Here is a 19,056-nt window from a genome sequence, read left to right on the forward strand (position 1 = left end):
TCAATGTTTTAACGATGGTTTTTTTTTTTTTTTTTTGAAAACGATTGAAATGGTTTATATTAAATTAATAACGATTTTGATAAAGTGAACAAACTTGTTGGTTGAAATTACATAACGAATAACATTCATTAATTTTGGCCAAACCGACCAGTATTAGGTTATGGTACCATAGGATCTGACAAATCCCGTTATCAGACTGCACCCATGGTTATGTGTGGGTTAGGTGGGTAGCGACCGAATCTGTGATTGTTAATTTACCCTTTGGTGGTTTATTAGTGCGAAAGGCGAGATAGTCGAGTCACGAAGGTTTGAATGTTATTAGCGAGATGACCAAAAGTAGTTTCACTATTAAAACGAGTTAAACGATTTTGGGAGAAGTTAAACGATTTGAAACGACTTAAACGAGATAAACGATTGGTTTTGGGTTGTGATTAGATAATGGGACAGGTATAGCATGATAAAAGCATGGTAGATACGCCGCTGGTACATCTTATATATAAGTGCTCTTATCATATTACATTTTGTGTCATTATTTGGCTCACTGGGGAAACGATTTTAAAACGATGTTACACAACGAGGTTTTGAAATAATATAAACCATACAAGTTTTATTAACGAGTTTTTACGAGATGTTTTACAATTTGATTAAATAAATGATTTGGGTTAAGAATCATGGCTACGAGATTTTATAGATTATAACCAACTTGATTTGAGTTGGTTAATTATGTCGCAATACTATATTTTTCAAAACAAGGTTTTAGTTAAGTATTGCAACATGTAAACTAGCCATGAATCTGACACTCTCATAAAACCATGTACTCGCCAGCATTTCTTTGCTATCTTTGTTTTCACATATGTTTCAGGTATTGTTGAATGATGTTGATTGCTAGGATGCATACTCACATAGGACTGGACGAGGCCTTAGTGACTTAATAACAATAATAGACTATGTTTAACTTGTTTCTTAAATCTCAAGACGATGTAAATGTTTAATAAAACGAAACTTCAAATTTCCGTGTGTTTTGAAACAATGATTTTGTTACAACACTCCCCGATGTTTCCGCCACGATTTGTTGTTTTATCGTGATCGGGGTGTGACATGAATGAAATCACAGACCATGTATCCAAGCACCAATTCCAAAAAGAAGAAGAACCATATCATATGGTTGTTCCTATAAAGAATTCTTGTCTTGCAAACCCATAGAATTCTCAGGCAATGAGGGAGCCATTTCAGGCTTGCGCTGGATAGAAAAGACAGAAGCAGTCTTAAAAATAAGTAAATGTGCAGATGAAGATAAAATCATGTTTGCTTCTAGTCTATTTAAGAATGCAGCCTTAGAGTGGTGGAATACCATTCTTCAATACAGAGGAAGTGACAGAGTTTATAACATGGAATGGACTAACTTTAAAGAGATAGTTGAAAGAAAATTTCGTCCTTCTCATGAAAAGGAACAAATTGCTAATAAGTTCCTAAATCATAAAATGGTTGGAGTATATTGCATGGAGTACACTACCATATTCTTTGAATATGCTAGGATAGTACCAACCTTAATATCACCAAAATCAGTATTAATCTCCCGTTACATCTGGGGATTAATTTGTGAAATCAGACATGTAGTCAAAGCAGTTAGACCCCAAACCATAGAAGAAGTGGTAGAACTGGACAACGCTCTAACCGATGAATTGGTACGTACGCAAGAGGAAAACTAGAGAAAGAACCTAGCTTAAAAGCTTTCCGAAGAATTACGTTATGGTAATTCCTACTATGGGAATGGGACAGGTTCTTCCTCTTCACCCAGCTGCAAGTATTGCAAAAGGAAGCACTCTGGAAGGTGCTCAATATATTGCAATTTCTACAAACTATCTGGACATAAGGAAGAAGACTGTAGGAAAAAAGCCAGCAATCGATTATGCTACAATTTTGGAGAAGCTGGTCATATTAAACCGAACTGTTCGAAACTAGCTCTAGCAGCAAACAACAAAGCTAAGGCAACCGAAGGACCCAAGAAGAATGCCAGAGCATTCGTTCTGACAGCTGAAGAAGCCAAGATGATTTCGGATGTGATTGCCGGTACGTTTTTAGTTAATGATGTTTTTGCTAAAGTATTATTTGACTCTGGTGCAAACCAAAGTTTTATCAATACTTCTTTCTCACAAACTTCTCAATCAATTATTAACTAAACTTCAACAAGTCAGTCGGGTGGAAACGGCGAATGGAGATTCCATTAAGATAAGCGAAATCCTGCAAGGAGCCAGGATAGAAATTCTAAACCATAATTTTACTGCTAACCTTTTTCCAATGAATCTAGCCGGATTCGATGTCGTATTCGGAATGAATTGGTTGGTAGTCAATCATGCCAATATTTTATGTGATCAAAAGTCTGTGCAAGTAAGTACACCAACTGGTGTAAAGAACACCATTAAAGGAGACAAGCCAACCAGGTCAACAAAATTCATCTCTGTGATGATAGTTGCAAGCTATGCAAGGAAAGGAGGAATGGTGTATATGATTTGCATAATCATTAACACTAAAGGAAAAGAGTTAAAAGATATTCTCGTAGTATCTAAAATCTCCGACATTTTTCCAGAAGAATTACCTGGATTACCGCCAGATCGAGAGGTTCAATTTAGAATTCACCTAATACCAGGAACGGCACCGATCGCCAAAGCCCCATATCGACTAGCACCTACGGAGATGCAGGAACTGAAGAAACAGTTGGACGAACAATTTGAAAAAGGTTTTATACAACCTAGTTCATCACCATGGGGAGCACCGGTGTTATTTGTCAAGAAGAAGGATGGATCGATGCCTATGTGCATTGATTACCGGGAATTGAATAAGGTTATGATTAAAATCGGTACCCACTACCGAGAATCAATGACCTATTCGATCAACTTCAAGGAGCTCGATTCTTTTCTAAAATTGATTTACGCTCAGGATATCATCAATTGAAAGTGCAGGAAGAGGACATTCCTAAAACTGCTTTCAGAACAAGGTACGATCATTATGAATTTACAGTCATGCCATTTGGTTTAACCAATGCCCCAGCCGCATTATGGACATGATGAACAGGATATGTAAACCATAACTGGATAAATTCATAGTAAGGAGGATCACGCGGAATATTTGCATATACTTTTGACATTATTGAGAAAAGAAAAGCTTTATGCTAAATTCTCAAAATGCGAATTCTGGTTGCAAAAAGTGCAATTCCTTGGACTTCTGGTTAATCATGAAGGAATTCATGTGGATCCCACAAAGATTGAGGCGATCACCAATTGGAAAGTCCCAGAGACACCAACAGAAGTAAGAAGTTTTCTTGGACTAGCAGGATATTATAGACATTTTATTCAAGATTTCTCTAGAATAGCCATTCCATTAACCAAACTAACCTGCAAAACAGTTAAGTTTGAATGTGGACCAAAACAGGAGGAAGCATTTAGGATTTTGAAGCAAAAATTAACCAACGCACCCATACTCGCGTTACCAGAAGGAACTGAAGATTTCTTGGACTAGCAGGATATTATAGACATTTTATTCAAGATTTCTCTAGAATAGCCATTCCATTAACCAAACTAACCTGCAAAACAGTTAAGTTTGAATGCGGACCAAAACAGGAGGAAGCATTTAGGATTTTGAAGCAAAAATTAACCAACGCACCCATACTCGCGTTACCAGAAGGAACTGAAGACTTTGTAGTCTATTGTGACGCGTCTAAGTTAGGATACGGATGTGTGCTGATGCAACGTCAAAAGGCTATAGCTTATGCCTCTAGACAACTTAAGAAACATGAAGAAAATTATACAACCCACTATCCAGAGTTACGAGCCATAATTTTTTACCTTAAGATTTGGAGACACTATCTTCATGGTAGTAAGTTTGTTGTATTCATCGATCATAAGAGTTTAAGATATGTCTTCGGACAAAAGGAATTAAATATGAGACATAAACGTTGGATGGAAATTCTTAGTGATTATGACTGTGATATCCAGTATCATGCAAGAAAAGCTAATGTAGTAGCTGATGCTTTAAGTCGAAAGTATCATGAAAAGCCAAAATGAGTTCGCTCTCTCAGACTAAATCTACAGATAGATTTAAATGAGCAAATTAAAAAAATGCACGAAACAACAATCAAGGACGATGCTAAAGGTTAAAAAGGAATGATTAAGGAATTAGAACAAGGAGCAGATGGAATTTGGAGATTCCATAAGAAAAGGATCTGGATACCTATTCAAGGGAACCTACGAAACCAAATTTTAGAAGAAGCCCATAAGTCTAAGTATACGATACATCCCGATAGTGATAAGATGAATCAAGACTTAAGAAAGAATTTCTGGTGGATAGGAATGAACAAGGATATATCAAACTATGTTGCCAAATGTCTAACCTGTTCACAGGTTAAAGCTGAACATCAGAAACCTTTAGGATTATTACAGCAATTAGAGATGCCAATCTGGAAATGGGAATTGATAACAATGGATTTTGTTACCAAATTACCCAAGACATGAAAAGGCAATGATACAATCTGGGTGATTGTAGATAGATTGACCAAATCTACTCATCTCATACCAATGAAGGAAACTTTCAGTATGGAATAGTTAGCTAAGTTATAGGTTAATGAAATAGTTTCATTGCATGGAATTCCTTTATCCATTGTGTCTGATAGAGATAGCCGTTTTACATCTCATTTTTGGACAAGTTTCCAAAAAGCAATGGGAACCAGGTTAAATCTAAGCACAGCTTATCGTCCTCAAACGGACGGACAAAGCGAAAGGACAACTCAGACAATGGAAGATATGCTTAGAGCCTGTGTAATCAACTTTGGAGGAAATTGGGACGACCACTTACCATTAATAGAATTTTCCTACCACAACAACTATCATATCAGCATTAATGATGCACCTCTATGGATGAAAATGCCGAACTCCAGTCTGTTGGACATAGATTGGAGAAAAACAACTATCTGGACCAGAGATAGTACAAGAAACAACGGACAAAATTATTCAAGTCAAGGAAAGACTAAAAGCAGCACGAGATCGTTAAAAGAGTTATGCAGATAACAGACGAAGACCATTGGAATTTCAAGTTGGAGATAAGGTATTGCTAAAGGTTTCTCCATGGAAAGGAGTAGTCAGGTTCATTATAAGAGGAAAGCTAAGCCCAAGGTATGCTGGACCTTTTGAGATTATCAAACAAATAGGACCAGTAGCTTATCAGCTACGACTGCCAGAGGAAATGGCAGGAATACATGATGTTTTCATGTATGTAACCTCAAGAAGTGCTTAGCGGACGAATCATTAATGGTACCTCTTCAGGACATAGAAGTAAATGAGAAGCTTAAGTTTGTAGAGAAACCACTCAAGATCGAAGATAGAAAGATCAAGAATCTCAAGCACAAGAGATTAGTTCTGGTCAAAGTAAAATGGGATTCAAAGAGAGGACCAGAATACACATGGGAACTCGAGTCAGAAATGCGACGAAAATATCCACACCTGTTCTAGTGAATCTCGAGGACGAGATTTAAAGAAAGGTGGGGAGGATATAACAACCCTCATAAAATGCCCGATTATACCCCGTATACACTAAATTAGACCCATATAACCTTAGTTTTAATAAGAATTAAATAAAATAAACATTTTAACTCGCTTGCGAGCTGCTACCAGCTTGGCCATCTGCCTCGCGGGGCGCGAGACCCCTTTGCTTGATGGATACACAATTTTGAAACGTGTCCCATCCCGTGTCAAGCCTACTTGGGGATCTACCACACCTAGCCGTAGCTAGGTATGACTCGCGGGCCGCGAAAGAAAGACCATAGCGGGTCGCAGGGCGCGAGGGCCTCCGATTTCAGCCTATAAAGGCTTCCAGTCTCAGTTTCAGTCGTTCAATTTTCTTTTCTCTCTCAGTTCCTATTATAGCAATATAGCAGCTCGATATTATACCCCTAAAACACGTAGCTCTGCCTCGTTGTAAGTATTTTAACCCCCAATCAGGTAACCCCTATCGATTGATCTAGGGCTCCGTAACGCATGTTGAGGCTTTGCCTGACTAAGTTTGTTGGAGTTCTGTCTCGTGTTGTATGGCTAAGTGACTTGGGTAATCTTACTAACACGTGTGTATTGTCTATTTTTAATAGAAAATAATCAGGAACACCAATAGGAAGCTGTAGAATTACCTAAGTCTACAAAGTGAGTCATTCTCTTTTTCTACGAATCTGTTTTACCAAAACCTCAAATATTTTCAGTTATACTTATAGTGATTGAGTCGTTGTATTCTACAATTGTTTCCGGTATGTGGGGTTTTGTATACACTACTAGTAAATCGTTACTATTGGACAAAGAGTTAGCCAATAGCAATAGTAATATGACCACAGTCATGGAACTGCCAACATGACAAATACTGAATGAGTACATTGGTAGATATAAACATTGTAATCGCTCTCTATACTGTAAATTTATAAAAGCTTGTTTTGATTAAACTGGGATGCACTCGCCAGTATTTCTTGCTGATAAAATCTTTTTAAAACGTGTTCCAGGTAACTTAATGTGAAGCTATAAGAAGCCAGCTATGGAGCACTGAAGGCTTAAAGAAGTGGCTATAAAAATTACCTAAACAAAAGTTTATGTTTTCAGCAACTAGGGTTTATCCCTATAATGTACTATTAATGGAACATGGGTTTTATCACATTTAATTATAATAAAAGTTTGGTGTTTTGAAACTCTGAAATTATTTCCTAACTACGATCCTAATGTCTCATTTTCGCTGCCAAATTGATAAACACCGATACCATCAGCTGCTGTTCTCGCGGCTCCCGCTCTCGGGGTAGGGGTCGGGGGCTGCGACATCATGGGTTATAAAAAAACATATATTTTTTTAGTTGTAAGTGGGTAAATTAAGGTGTACGGTGAATGCATAAACTTGGCAAATGTTTATGCACCAAACGATCCCGCAGCACGACGGGTACTATAGTCAGATTTGATAGGGATTATAAGGTCAACACCAGGTTCGTGGGTCTTGATGGGGGACTTTAACGATGTTCGGGAACGTTAGAAAGAGTGAACTCAGAATTCATTCCGTCTGATGCCGAAAAATTTAATGATTTTATTACGCGGGCAGACTTGGTCGAATACAACATGCGGGGATTTAAGTTTACATACATGTCCGACAAAGGGGAAAAGTTAAGTAAACTTGACAGATTTTTGTTTTTTCATGATTTTATGGCAAGATGGCCGCTTACATATCTGATAGCATTAGCAAAAGAGGCATCAGATCACAGGTCATTGTTATTGTCCTTAATTGAATATGATTATGGGCATGTACCATTTAGGTTTTTTAATTCATGCCTAGAAATTCCAGGTTTTGTGGATTTTGTCGGAGTATCATGTAGAAATTTCAGATTTTGTGGTCCAGCAGATTTGGCGTTGGCAATTTAGAATAAAGGGTTGGCTAAAAGTTGTGAAATCTAAAAGAGAGGGCCGATATAACTTAATGAAAGATAAGGTGGAAATCTTGGAAAAGGGAAGCTGAAAATTGAAATTTAGATGAAGAAGAATTAAAGAATCGTGTAGAATGTAGAAAGTTTATTCAAGATTGGGACCATTCTCATTGTCAGAAATAAAGGAGGCTGTGTGGGAGCGTGATGGAGATAAGGCCCCGAGGCTGATGGTTTTAACTTCATTTTCCTAAAACGTTGCTGGGATAGGCTCCAAGAGGATTTTATAAAGTTATTTCAACATTTTTATAGTAATGAATCACTGAATCCGGGGTGTACCGCATCGTTTCTTCTGACGTTAGTCCCGAAAATCAAAGACCCGACAAGTTTGATGGAATTTCGTCCAATAAGATTAATAGGAAACATTAACAAAGTTATCTCAAAAGTCTTAGTGAAAAAGGCTAAAAAGTGTGATTGTGAAATTAGTTTCTAATGAGCAGTTGGCATTTCTCTCAGGTGGAAGTATCACAGATGGGCCACTAATACTCAATGAAGTTATCGCATGGATAAAGCAGGCAAAAACGAAATGTATGATCTTCAAAATGGATATCGATAAAGCGTGTGATTCACTTAGTTGGGAGTTTATAGGGTCAATTCTCGATCAAATGAATTTCCCATTAAAGTGGAGAAGTTGGATTTCGGCTATACATGTTTCCAGTTGGGCGGCGGTTTTAGTAAATGGATCCCCAACGCATGAGTTCGATTGTTCAAGAGGGTTAAGACAATGAGACCCCCTCTCGCCTTTCTTGTTCATTCTTGCAATGGAGGCAATATCTTGCATGGTAAAAGAAACTAGTTTAGTTGGTTTAATACACGGAATCAAGTGCTCTCCGATTGGACAGCCTTTGACACATATTCTATATGTGGATGACATCGTGTTTCTAGGGGATTGATCAAGAATAAATGCATTAAATCTAGTCAGAATTCTAAGGTGTTTTTATTTAGTTTCAGGGCTAAAAATAAATTTGGCAAAATGTAGTGTATTTGGAATTGGAGTGGGTAGTGGGGAGATTGGGGAAATCACGTCTTCAGGTGCAAGGCTGGAAGTATCTCGTTCAAACACCTCGGTTTACAAATTGGTGCAAACATGAACCTGTTGAAGTCGTGGAAACCGGTTATACAAACTTTTCAAAGTCGATTATCAATTTGGAAAGCAAAAATACTATCGAGCGGAGGAAGACTGACGTTAATAAAGTCGGTATGAAACACCTTGCCCACTTATTATTTTACTTTGTATAAAGCACCTGAAGGAGTGATAAATGCATTGGATAAAATTAGGCGGGTGTTTTTCTGGCCGAAGATTATTGGTCTAATGAAGGGAGGCGGTTTGGGGTTGGGGTCACTGCGAGAAGCAAATCTATCAATGCTCTCTAAATGGTGGTGGAGATTCAGAGTGGAAAGGGATGGGTGATGGAGAAACGTGATTTGGGATATGCATCAATCATCGAGAATGTGGAATTTCATCCTAGCAAAACTCACATATGGGGGGCCGTGGAAACAAATATATAAAATAAATGAGATTTTGTCAAGGCGAGGTATTAACTTACAAGATTGCATCACCGGAGAAATTGGGAGTGGGAAGGCCATCCAGTTCTGGACAGATGGGTGGATCGGGTTCCTAGCATTGTTTCGACAAGAAAAATATAAGTCTTGTTTTGTATCAGATAGGATTATTGGGGGAGTGGGCAATACCGGATATGTGTGGGAGTGGAAAAAACACCAGAATCTACAGTGGAGGTACATGAATTTCGTCAGTTAGTTTCTACTTGCAGTAACATATCTTTGTCCTCATCAGACGATCAATGGAGGTGGGGATTAGGTGGAGTAGAGGGTTTTCAGTAAAAAGTATAAAAAGAAGGCTACAAGAACAAGGGTTAGAGGAAGTGACTGAACGCTATGGCTGGAATAATTGGGTCCCGAAAAAGTGGTGATTTTTGGTTGGAGGGCGTGGTTAGATCGGCTGCCAACACTGTTTGCTCTAGAAAAAAAGAAATATTTATGTCTCTTCGGTTATATGTCCGTCATGCGGGTTAGCTCGAGAAACAGCGGAACACATTTTTTTCTCATGTCAAATGGCTCAAGATACATGGCAGATGATCGCTCAATGGGGTAAGTTTCCAACTTTTTTTGCTTTCAACACATCAGACTTGTTTATAATGCATAAACATATAGGTTTTTCAAAGAAAAAAGCTAAGGTGATACACGCAGTAATCCTTATCACAATGTGGTGTTTATTAGTGACTGATCAGTCACTAATAATATTAGGGACTGATTTTTATGCACCATATATTAGTTACTAGTTTATAGACCCGTGTATTACACGAGTTTTTACAATATAAATAATTAGTAACGAAACTTTATATAAACGAATTTCTATTACAATATAATGGTTCACACAACTAACTTGAATTTATCACAAAAACAAACAACTGGCCCATCTTAATTAGTAATACTAAAAATATCATAATAGTTGTGTATTACAAAGGTTGAATACTGAAAAACATGTAATAAACAAATTTATATATTATTAATATGAATGAAATTATGTATTACGTTACATATAACAATGTATAAATAATAATAAATTTTATTATTGTGTATCTTTTAAATATAACTTTTATTAAAACTAAATCTCTAAGACCTCAATTTTGTTTACATAAATTTATTATTTAAGTTGTTCTCTTTCTCTTTCTCAGTAAAAAACCTATTTTATTGGTATGATTATATTAGATTTGTTATTCTTACTAATAATTGTTACGCGGATTTAATTAACAAATAGTATTTCTAAAGTTATGAAATAAGTTAAAGGTTTATATATATGATTAATAAAATCTTTTCATTATTAAAGGTAATTGACTATGTCACAAATGGGTATAAAATGAAATTAATATATTTCTTAACACTATTAAATTGAAAACACATCATAAATCAATGTAACTACAAATCTTAATATTATCTCATCTATAAAACTTCAAAACCTTAAGTTCTCTCTGTCTATCAATTTAAAACCGAGTTCAATAAAATTTTAGTCTTGTTGCGAGATAGTCCTCTGGTTAGTTACACTTTTTTAGCGTTTATTTATATGTTATAAAAACTCATATATTGATTTTATAGATAATCTCAGATAAGGATAATAATTTTTTTCTTTTGTAATTTTAAATATTTTATTTTAAGAAGTACTAAAATCATAGTTTTAAAAGTTATAGATCATTTATGTACTTTTTTAATCATAAATTAGAAATAGATATTAATTATTATGTATTATTAATGAATTATCATAAATTAGAATTATTAATTATTATATATTATTAATGAATTAAATATGAAAATGCCATGTGGCATTAATTAGAAGGGTATTAGATGAGAAAATGCCATGTGGCATTTCAAGTATTCTTTTATTAGTATTAGACTAGAAATCAGTCTCTAATATCTAAACACCTTATTTGAGACTAAATTTCAGTCGCAAATATGTTTTCATGGTATAGCGTTTTGGAAGGACGATTATTGACTACTAAATTTTTGTCTCAAATATGTTCCCTCTATAATGAAAAATGACACGTCTATGTTTGAGACTAATATTCTGTCTCCAATATAGATGGAACATATTAGGGACTGAATATAAGTTATTAACATTTTCAAGACAACCATAATTAGGGACTGATATTCAGTTTTGAATACCTTTTTATATAGAAAATGATTGGTGACTAATTTTCAGTGTCCAAATATGTTTAAACTTTTCGAAAACTTATTAGGAACTAATTTTCAGTCTCCAAAGTTTTATACAGACATAAGAAACAGTGATTGATAATTAGTCTCTAATAATCGATACAAATCATTGTATTTTAAAGAAGAAATTACAGGCTCAAAATTAGTCTTCATATTTATTGCAACATACTATATTGTGGACTAGTATTTATTTAAGAAAAGAATTTTTTTTTTTATATAAACAAGCCCAACACGAGCTTCACTTATCAGGCTCCAGCATAGTTAAGTTTGGGCTCGGCTCGGCTTGTTTACACCCTAGTTAATTCGATCAACTGTTATAAAAGAACTAAAGACCGGAAATCAGTCTCTAAAGTACTTGTAAAAACCATATTGGACACTATTATTTAGTGCACAAAGCTTATTTGTAGACATAAGTTCATGGATAACCAAAACACTATTTAAAAAAAAAAAGCATATGCATTATACGTTTAACATAATACATGATATTTCCAAAATTAGTCTAAATGAACATAAAATAAGTGCAAAGTTCAAGATAATACATAATAAAAATTATTAGCATCTAAATCAACCAATTGTAGCACATTAACAACCTTCACATGTCCAAGTAGCACAAGCCTCTAAAACACATCATTGAGCCCAATCCAAACCAAAATCGAGTGTTGTACAACTTTGCCAAACTTTATTAAATACTACGTGTGATTCCTTCCTTGATAATTAAACTTTTACCTGCAAACATAATATTTATACTAAATGATTAGATAACGTAAAACAATTATACTATTACATATATATTAGTAAGAGACAAGTACTTAGTGAAATTTAAATAATCAAAACTCTTACAAAATTTATAGAATGAACATTATCAATCATCATTGTCTGACTCGTCATTTTCAATTTCATTATTGGGCTTATCAACATCTGACTCATCCAAATTTGTCTCTGAACCAAAATCTTCCATGCTATGATCAGAATCATCTATTTCATCAATAATAAAACCATCTATAGTGTCATCAGAATGATGTTGAACATCAACAGTTTCAACAATTTGATCTTCAACATCTTCACGATGAAGGTTGACATCTACTAACATATCTTCTTCATTCTGATTTTCTGGAATATCCCACAAGTGCCTATGGGTAATTCTTTCAATGATTTTCCATTGTGAATTTGGTTTAAGTATATCATTTATATAAAACACTTGTTTTGCCTGGTTTGCTAAAATGGAAGGATCATCCTTATAAGCATGTCGGGACGTGTCTATGCTTATGAAATGAGGTTCAAATATCACGTGCTTTCTTCGTCGATCAGTATCAAACCATGTGCATTTGAATAAAATAATATGATAACCTCTTATGAATGACAATTCAATGACATCATCAAGGTATCCATAGTAATCGTCCTCGATATCATTATGAACGCCCGGTACCGTAACTCCACAATTTTGTGTTTGTCTGCAGTCATCGCTTGACTTAACTAAAAATTTTACTCCGTTCACTATGTATCCCCTTTGTGATGAAACTCGACTATCAGGAAGGCAAGACAGTGCATATAACTCCTCATTAATTTGAGATGGATTTAGCACATACATCTCTCGAACCTGTTGTCAATTTTAAACATAGTAATCATGTTATTAGAGTGCAGTACAATATCACAAAGTAAAGTAAGTAAAATAGAGTGGATTGTTACTCGTTTTGCAAACCAATCCGGGAATGTAGACTGTTGCATCTCAGAAAAATCTGATGATTCCGGATGTTGATTTTTTAAAATTTGTAAGTGTTCCCTGCCACGTGTAGATAAACTATAAATTTACTAACATGTGACACTTAATACTAATATACAACCAAATATTAAAAAAAAAAAAAAACTTACTCTAATTACGGTTGAACCTCTTGACAATTGTTGAAGATAAACCATATTGCTTTCTTCATAAGATTAGTAGGAAGCATATGAACTTCTTTCTTCCCAATACCTCGACCATTCAATCTAAAAATATCTAACGCAAAGCTTCGAGCATCACTAGAGGTTTTGTCAACATTTCTATCACGTTTATCCAACTTTGATTCAACACCTCGTAAATAGTGTGAACAAAATGTTATAGCTTCCTCAACAACATAACCTTCTGCTATCGAGCTTTCGGGTTTTGCTTTGTTTCCAACATATTTCTTTAAATGGCCAAGGTATCTTTCGATCGGATACATCCACCTTGATTGCACAGGTCCTCCCAAAATTGCCTCTTGAGGAAGATGCACACACAAGTGCATCATAACTGTAAAAAATGACGGGGGAAATATTTGTTCAAGCTTGCACAAAATCTTGACTATGTCTTTTTGTAACGCTTCCAACTCTGTGACGTGTAATGTGACTTCAGTAAGTTTCTTGAAAAATTGAGACAGCTCCACTATCGCATCGCGAATTTGTTTTGTCATAAAGGGACGAATTGCAATAGGAATGATGCATTGTATCAAGACGTGACAATCATGTGATTTAAGCCCATATACCTTACCTTCCTCAACACTTACATTTTTAGCTAAATTTCCAGCATACCCATCTGGAAAACGCACTGAGCTAAGTAAATTGCAAAATTTTTTCCTCTCATCGCGAGTTAAAACATATGAAGCATGTGGTTTAACCCAATGATCATTCTTCCTCACCAAGTGAAGCTCTTTACGTATGTTCATATCTTCCAAATCTAGTCGAGCTTTGTCAGTGTCTTTCGTCTTTCCTTCTATGTTTAACAAGGTTCCTAACACGTTCTCACACACATTTCTCTCAACATGCATCACGTCAATGTTGTGACGAATCAACAACTTAGGCCAATATAGGAGTTCGAAGAAGATGCTTCTCTTTGACCAATTTAAATCGTGTGGGTTCCGTTTTCTTTTTTACCTCCATGAGCCTTATGTTTTCCATGCTGATGTATAGTGAGATGTTCTAACTGACGTAAGCAATCATCTCCATTGACAGGTTTAGGTGCAAGCCTAGTCTCTTTCTGTCCATTGAAATCTCGTGCTTTCCTCCAAGAGTGATCAAGTGGGAGAAATCTCCAATGGCCTACAAATGCTATTTTATCTCGTGTATATACATACTACTTGCATCTTCATTGCATATTGGGCATGCCTTGTATCCACTCGTGCTCCATCCGGATAGGTAACCATACGCAGGAAAATCATTAATTGTCCATAGAAGTGCAGCACGCATGTTGAATGTCTGTTTTGATTCGCAATCATATGTTTCAACACCCGTATCCCACAGAAGTTTCAACTCATCTATAAGCGGACGTAAAAATACATCAATATCCTTTCCTGGTGAATCTTTTCCAGGAATCAACAATGCTAACATAAATGAAGCATCGACCATAGACTTCCAAGGAGGCATATTGTATGGTATGAGCACAACAGGCCACATACTATAGGAAAGACTCTTTGCACCGAAAGGATTAAAACCATCACTTGCAAGCCCTAGGCGAACATTTCTAGGATCATTTGCAAAATCGGGAAACGTTGTATCAAAGTGTTCCCATGCCTTTCCGTCAGCCGAATGCCTAAGAACTCCCTCTTCTTTGGTTCTGTATTGATCGTGCCATAACATTTCCTTAGCAGTGTGTCTCGATGCATATAAACGCTTAAGTCTACCTGTGATGGGAAAGTAACGTAAGACTTTTACCGGCTTCTTCCTCCCTTTACTGTTTTCTTCATAACGACTAGTGCTACACACTGGGCAAGTTTGTAAATTTGCATTTTCTTTCCAAAATAATGCACAATCATGTTTACACGCATGGATAGATTCGTATCCAAGTCCGAGAGTACGTAAATACTTTTTCGCTTCATAATGGTTCTTCGGCAAGTTTGCGTCCTTGAAAGCCCGACTAAATAAATTCGGAATCATATCCATTGACACATTTGTCATTTTACATGTTACCTTGACATTCATCAACTCCAATAAAAAGCCTAGTACAGAAAACTCATCACACCCTGGGTATAAAGGCTTCATCATATCGATAAATAACTTCTCCACATTTGGGTTATTACGCTGATCAGCACCGTCCCTAAAGTTTTCGGCTTCGGTATTGCCACCCGTAGGAAAAGCATCATCAAGTAACTCACCAACACCTTCGTTTGATTCGTTATCACTTTCTTCAAACTCAATGTTTGTTTCGTCTGTGTCTGTTTCATAACCCGGCAGATGTTCACCATGATATATCCATACATTGTATGTTGGTTCAAAACCATATTGTATGATATGAACAGCAACAACATCGGGAACATGTCTTCTTGCATTCACACAATTTCTACATGGACAATGTATCTGACCTTCAGTATCAGCATATCTTTCAGCCCATTTTGCAAAAGCTATGGCTCCTCTTATGAACTTTGGATCTACTTTATTAGTGATTTTAGTCCAGCTCTTATCCAAATTCATTGTGAAGTCCTGGTTAACAACAAACATGCATAAACTAAGTAGGCTAATAATGAGAGAAAATAAATTATTTAAAATAACTAAAATTTATGTTGGTATTGAAGGAATAATGCTGGGCCGCTGGCTAATAGTAAAACATGTCCTGCAAAGTTGACCTCCCCCATCACTTTGTTCACTATTTTTTAATTGTCTTAATCTTGTATGTTTGGGTTCATTTGACCCGTTACAAATAAGCTTTAGTAGTTAGACCAAATATAATGTTTTGGGTTCTTTAATTTGACCTGTTACAATTGTTTTTGGTCACCAGAACCAAATAAAGTTTGACATGTTACTGGGGTGTGTTACCCAGTAAGTGTGTTTGTGTTCTTTCGACCCGTCACAAGTGTAATTGCAAATTAAAAGAAATAAAAAGTGCAAGGGCAATCTGTGAATTTGCTTTTATATGGTAATAAACTGCAGATTCTTTGTAACCTGGGACTTGAACGACAGTGCATAATTTTGAAGACCGCTGTTTCAAACTAAGACATTATTTAAGTTCGCTGTTTGGATCCAATACGGTATTTAAGTCCGCGGTTTCAAAGTAAGAAGTATAAAAGTTCGCTGTTTCAAAATAAGAAGTATAAAAGACCTACGCGCGTTATGGACGACTTCGACTAATAATAAAAATATTATATATTTACGACTTCTTACGTTTCGACACTCGTTACGGACCTGGGTCAAAACGGGTTCGGGTCGAAACGGGTCAATTACCAAAAAAGTTGTTTTGGTTCGGATCGAAACAGCTATCTTCTACAAGGTATAACATCCAAACAGCAGACTTCTTAAGCTATTAACTTCAAACAGCGGACTGCGGACTACCTAAGAACGCTTATTATTTTGCAGCCCACCTAGTTTCACTCTTTTGGGGTTCAACTCCCCTATTTATGCAAAAACTCCCTCTAACTAGAATGACTTATTATATAAACATGCAAATTGAAAACTACATGGCATACTAAAAAAAAAAGTAAATTACCTTCTGTAGTGCTTAAAGTCAAACAAGTTTGTCGACCAACTGCTGTTGACTTCCCACCTGAAGAATCTACTCCTCCTTATCACTCAATCACCTTGCAAGAGACCTTTGATCGTTATGAATTTAAGCTTCCTGACATGTTAATTAAAATCCTAAATTTTAAATATATAAAAAACACAAATTGTATTTATATAAGAAAATATGTGTATATATAATCTAGAATTCCATTTAATTTATTCAAAACTTACTAGTACAACAGTGGCGTCAAGCTCTAAAACTCGAACACAATCCGTGCAGTGGCGTGAGGCAATGAGGTTCACAGTGACGGAACAGAGGGGTTCAAGTGTTCAACATCAGAAAGCGATGTCGAAGTGATAGCGATTTGATTTCTAATTTGATCGAGTAATGCCTTTGCAAATTGTTGGTCGATTTGTCGAAGTGATAGCAATCTGATTTCTAATTTGAGAGGGTGATACGAAAGAATGACGATTTAGATAAAAAAAAAAAAAAAGAAAACAATTCTAACCAAAGGGTGCCAATTTGATCGAGTAATGCCTTTGCAAATCGTTGGTCGATTTGTCTAAGAGATAGCAATTTGATTTCTAATTTGAGAGGGTGATATGGAAGAATGACGATTTAGACAAAAAAAAAAAGCAATTCTAACCAAATGGTGATACGGAAGAAGATGACACAATCTTCACATATATAAGTTATAATAATATTGTCTTCAAACATTAATATAATATATTAATTAAGTCATAATAAGATAACACAATCTTTACATATATCAATTTATAATAAAAAAACTAAGTTATAATAAAATCAAATTATATAGTCTGTTATTTTATTATTAATGTTATTATTATTATTATATTATAGATTTTATTTATTTAATTTATTATTAAATATTACAAAAGGGTACATGCACTAATCGGTCTTTCTGGTCTTTCTCCCGATTGCTGAGTGTTATGTGCCTTATGTCCAAGGCTTGATGCAAAAATACTATCGAGTCAGGGGTCTCACTGAAAGCAGCCTCTCTATTCATACGGGGTAGAGGTAAGGCTGTCTACATCTTACTTCCTTAGATCCAACCTTTGCTTTGTTATTGGTGGGATTAACTGAGTATGATGATGATGATAAATAATGGGTTTTTTTAGGCTCGCGGGCTGATGCTTGATAAGTGAAGCTCGGCTCGGGCTTTTTTACTAAACAAGCTTATTTTTAGGCTCGAACTCAAGCTCATTAACAGTAGCTCAGTTCGTTTACCCTCTAGTCACGAGTGATTGGATTTGACTAAGTTTGACTTTGATTAATGAAGTCTAACTTTGGTTGACCAATGTAAGTCGTAATGAGTTATAATGACTCGTGTAACAACTGATGCTCAATGAGGATCAGTTTTAGTCAATGAGGACCAGTTATAGTCGATGTTGTCTATTAGCAGCAATATCACTTGATGATGGTTAAACAAAAGAACTAAAGGTTGCTGGTAGTTAACCTTGATAAAGTGATACGTTATGAATCATTTAGATATATATGACTTAGTTTAACTCGTAGCATCATAATAGAACATATGATCCATTTAGATCACCAATCTTTCGTTTAGGAAAAATGATGAGTAGTTGGTGCAATTGGTGGTCCTTTAATGGTCGTTTAGGGGTCAATGGGTTAATTAGAGATTTTAAGCGTGGTTACGACTATTAAGACTAACATAGCTCACATGACATAACTTATTATAATCAATAACAAGTCCACATCACCAAATAGACTTCTCAGGTGCTCGAGCCTGAAATAGAGTTCGTTTAGTTATCGAGCCCGAGCTCGAGCCTGAAATACCAAGCTCGTTTAGGATCGCGAGCCCAAACGAGCCTAAAAAAAATTTTAGTTTTTTATATATATATATAATATAATAAAGATGATAACATTGGTGAGTCGAGCTCGAGCCGAGCTTTGGCTCGCTTAATCCCTGTTGAAACGAGCTCGAGCCGAGCTTCTAGCTCAATTGAGGTTGTTCTCGAAATAGCTCGAGCCGAGCTCGAGCTTTGTGTTTTACTCACGAGCCGAGCTCGAGTTCAGAGAACTAGGCTCGAACCGAGCCGACCTCGAGCCTATTCGGGCTCGGCTCGGCTCGTTTACACCACTAGCAGTATATGACGTTATACAAAAATCATTTACTTTGACTCACAGGTATAATTATCTAACTAAAATAAGCAGGGGCGTGGATCAAGCCGAACAATCAACGACATGTCATTTCTTTTGTAAGTTTTGAGAATGGAACGCGAGCTACTCAAGCTCGACTCGAAAAAAAAACTCGAACAAGCCGGGCTTAAACGAGCTTGAGCTCGAACCTGAACCTAAAAACAAGCTTGTAATAAACGAGCCCAAGCTCGAGCTTCACTTATCGAGCTCGAGCCGGCTC

At 35.9% G+C, this 19,056-nt stretch overlaps 1 protein-coding gene across 1 annotated transcript; it reads right to left on the reverse strand.

Moving 5' to 3' along the window:
* Nucleotides 1-14,275: 14,275 nt before the first annotated feature.
* On the reverse strand, nt 14,276-15,634 carry LOC110907263. The gene has a single exon (XM_022152270.1). It carries the CDS (start codon nt 15,632-15,634, stop codon nt 14,276-14,278), a length of 1,359 nt encoding a protein of 452 aa, XP_022007962.1.
* Nucleotides 15,635-19,056: the final 3,422 nt, after the last annotated feature.

Source organism: Helianthus annuus, chromosome 14, assembly GCF_002127325.2.
Source record: "Helianthus annuus cultivar XRQ/B chromosome 14, HanXRQr2.0-SUNRISE, whole genome shotgun sequence".
Lineage (NCBI taxonomy): Eukaryota > Viridiplantae > Streptophyta > Magnoliopsida > Asterales > Asteraceae > Helianthus > Helianthus annuus.

What these genes read in the sequence shown, in the direction of transcription:
- LOC110907263 (XM_022152270.1), bottom strand. Translation starts at nt 15,634, where the DNA reads ATGAATTTGGATAAGAGCTGGACTAAAATCACTAATAAAGTAGATCCA.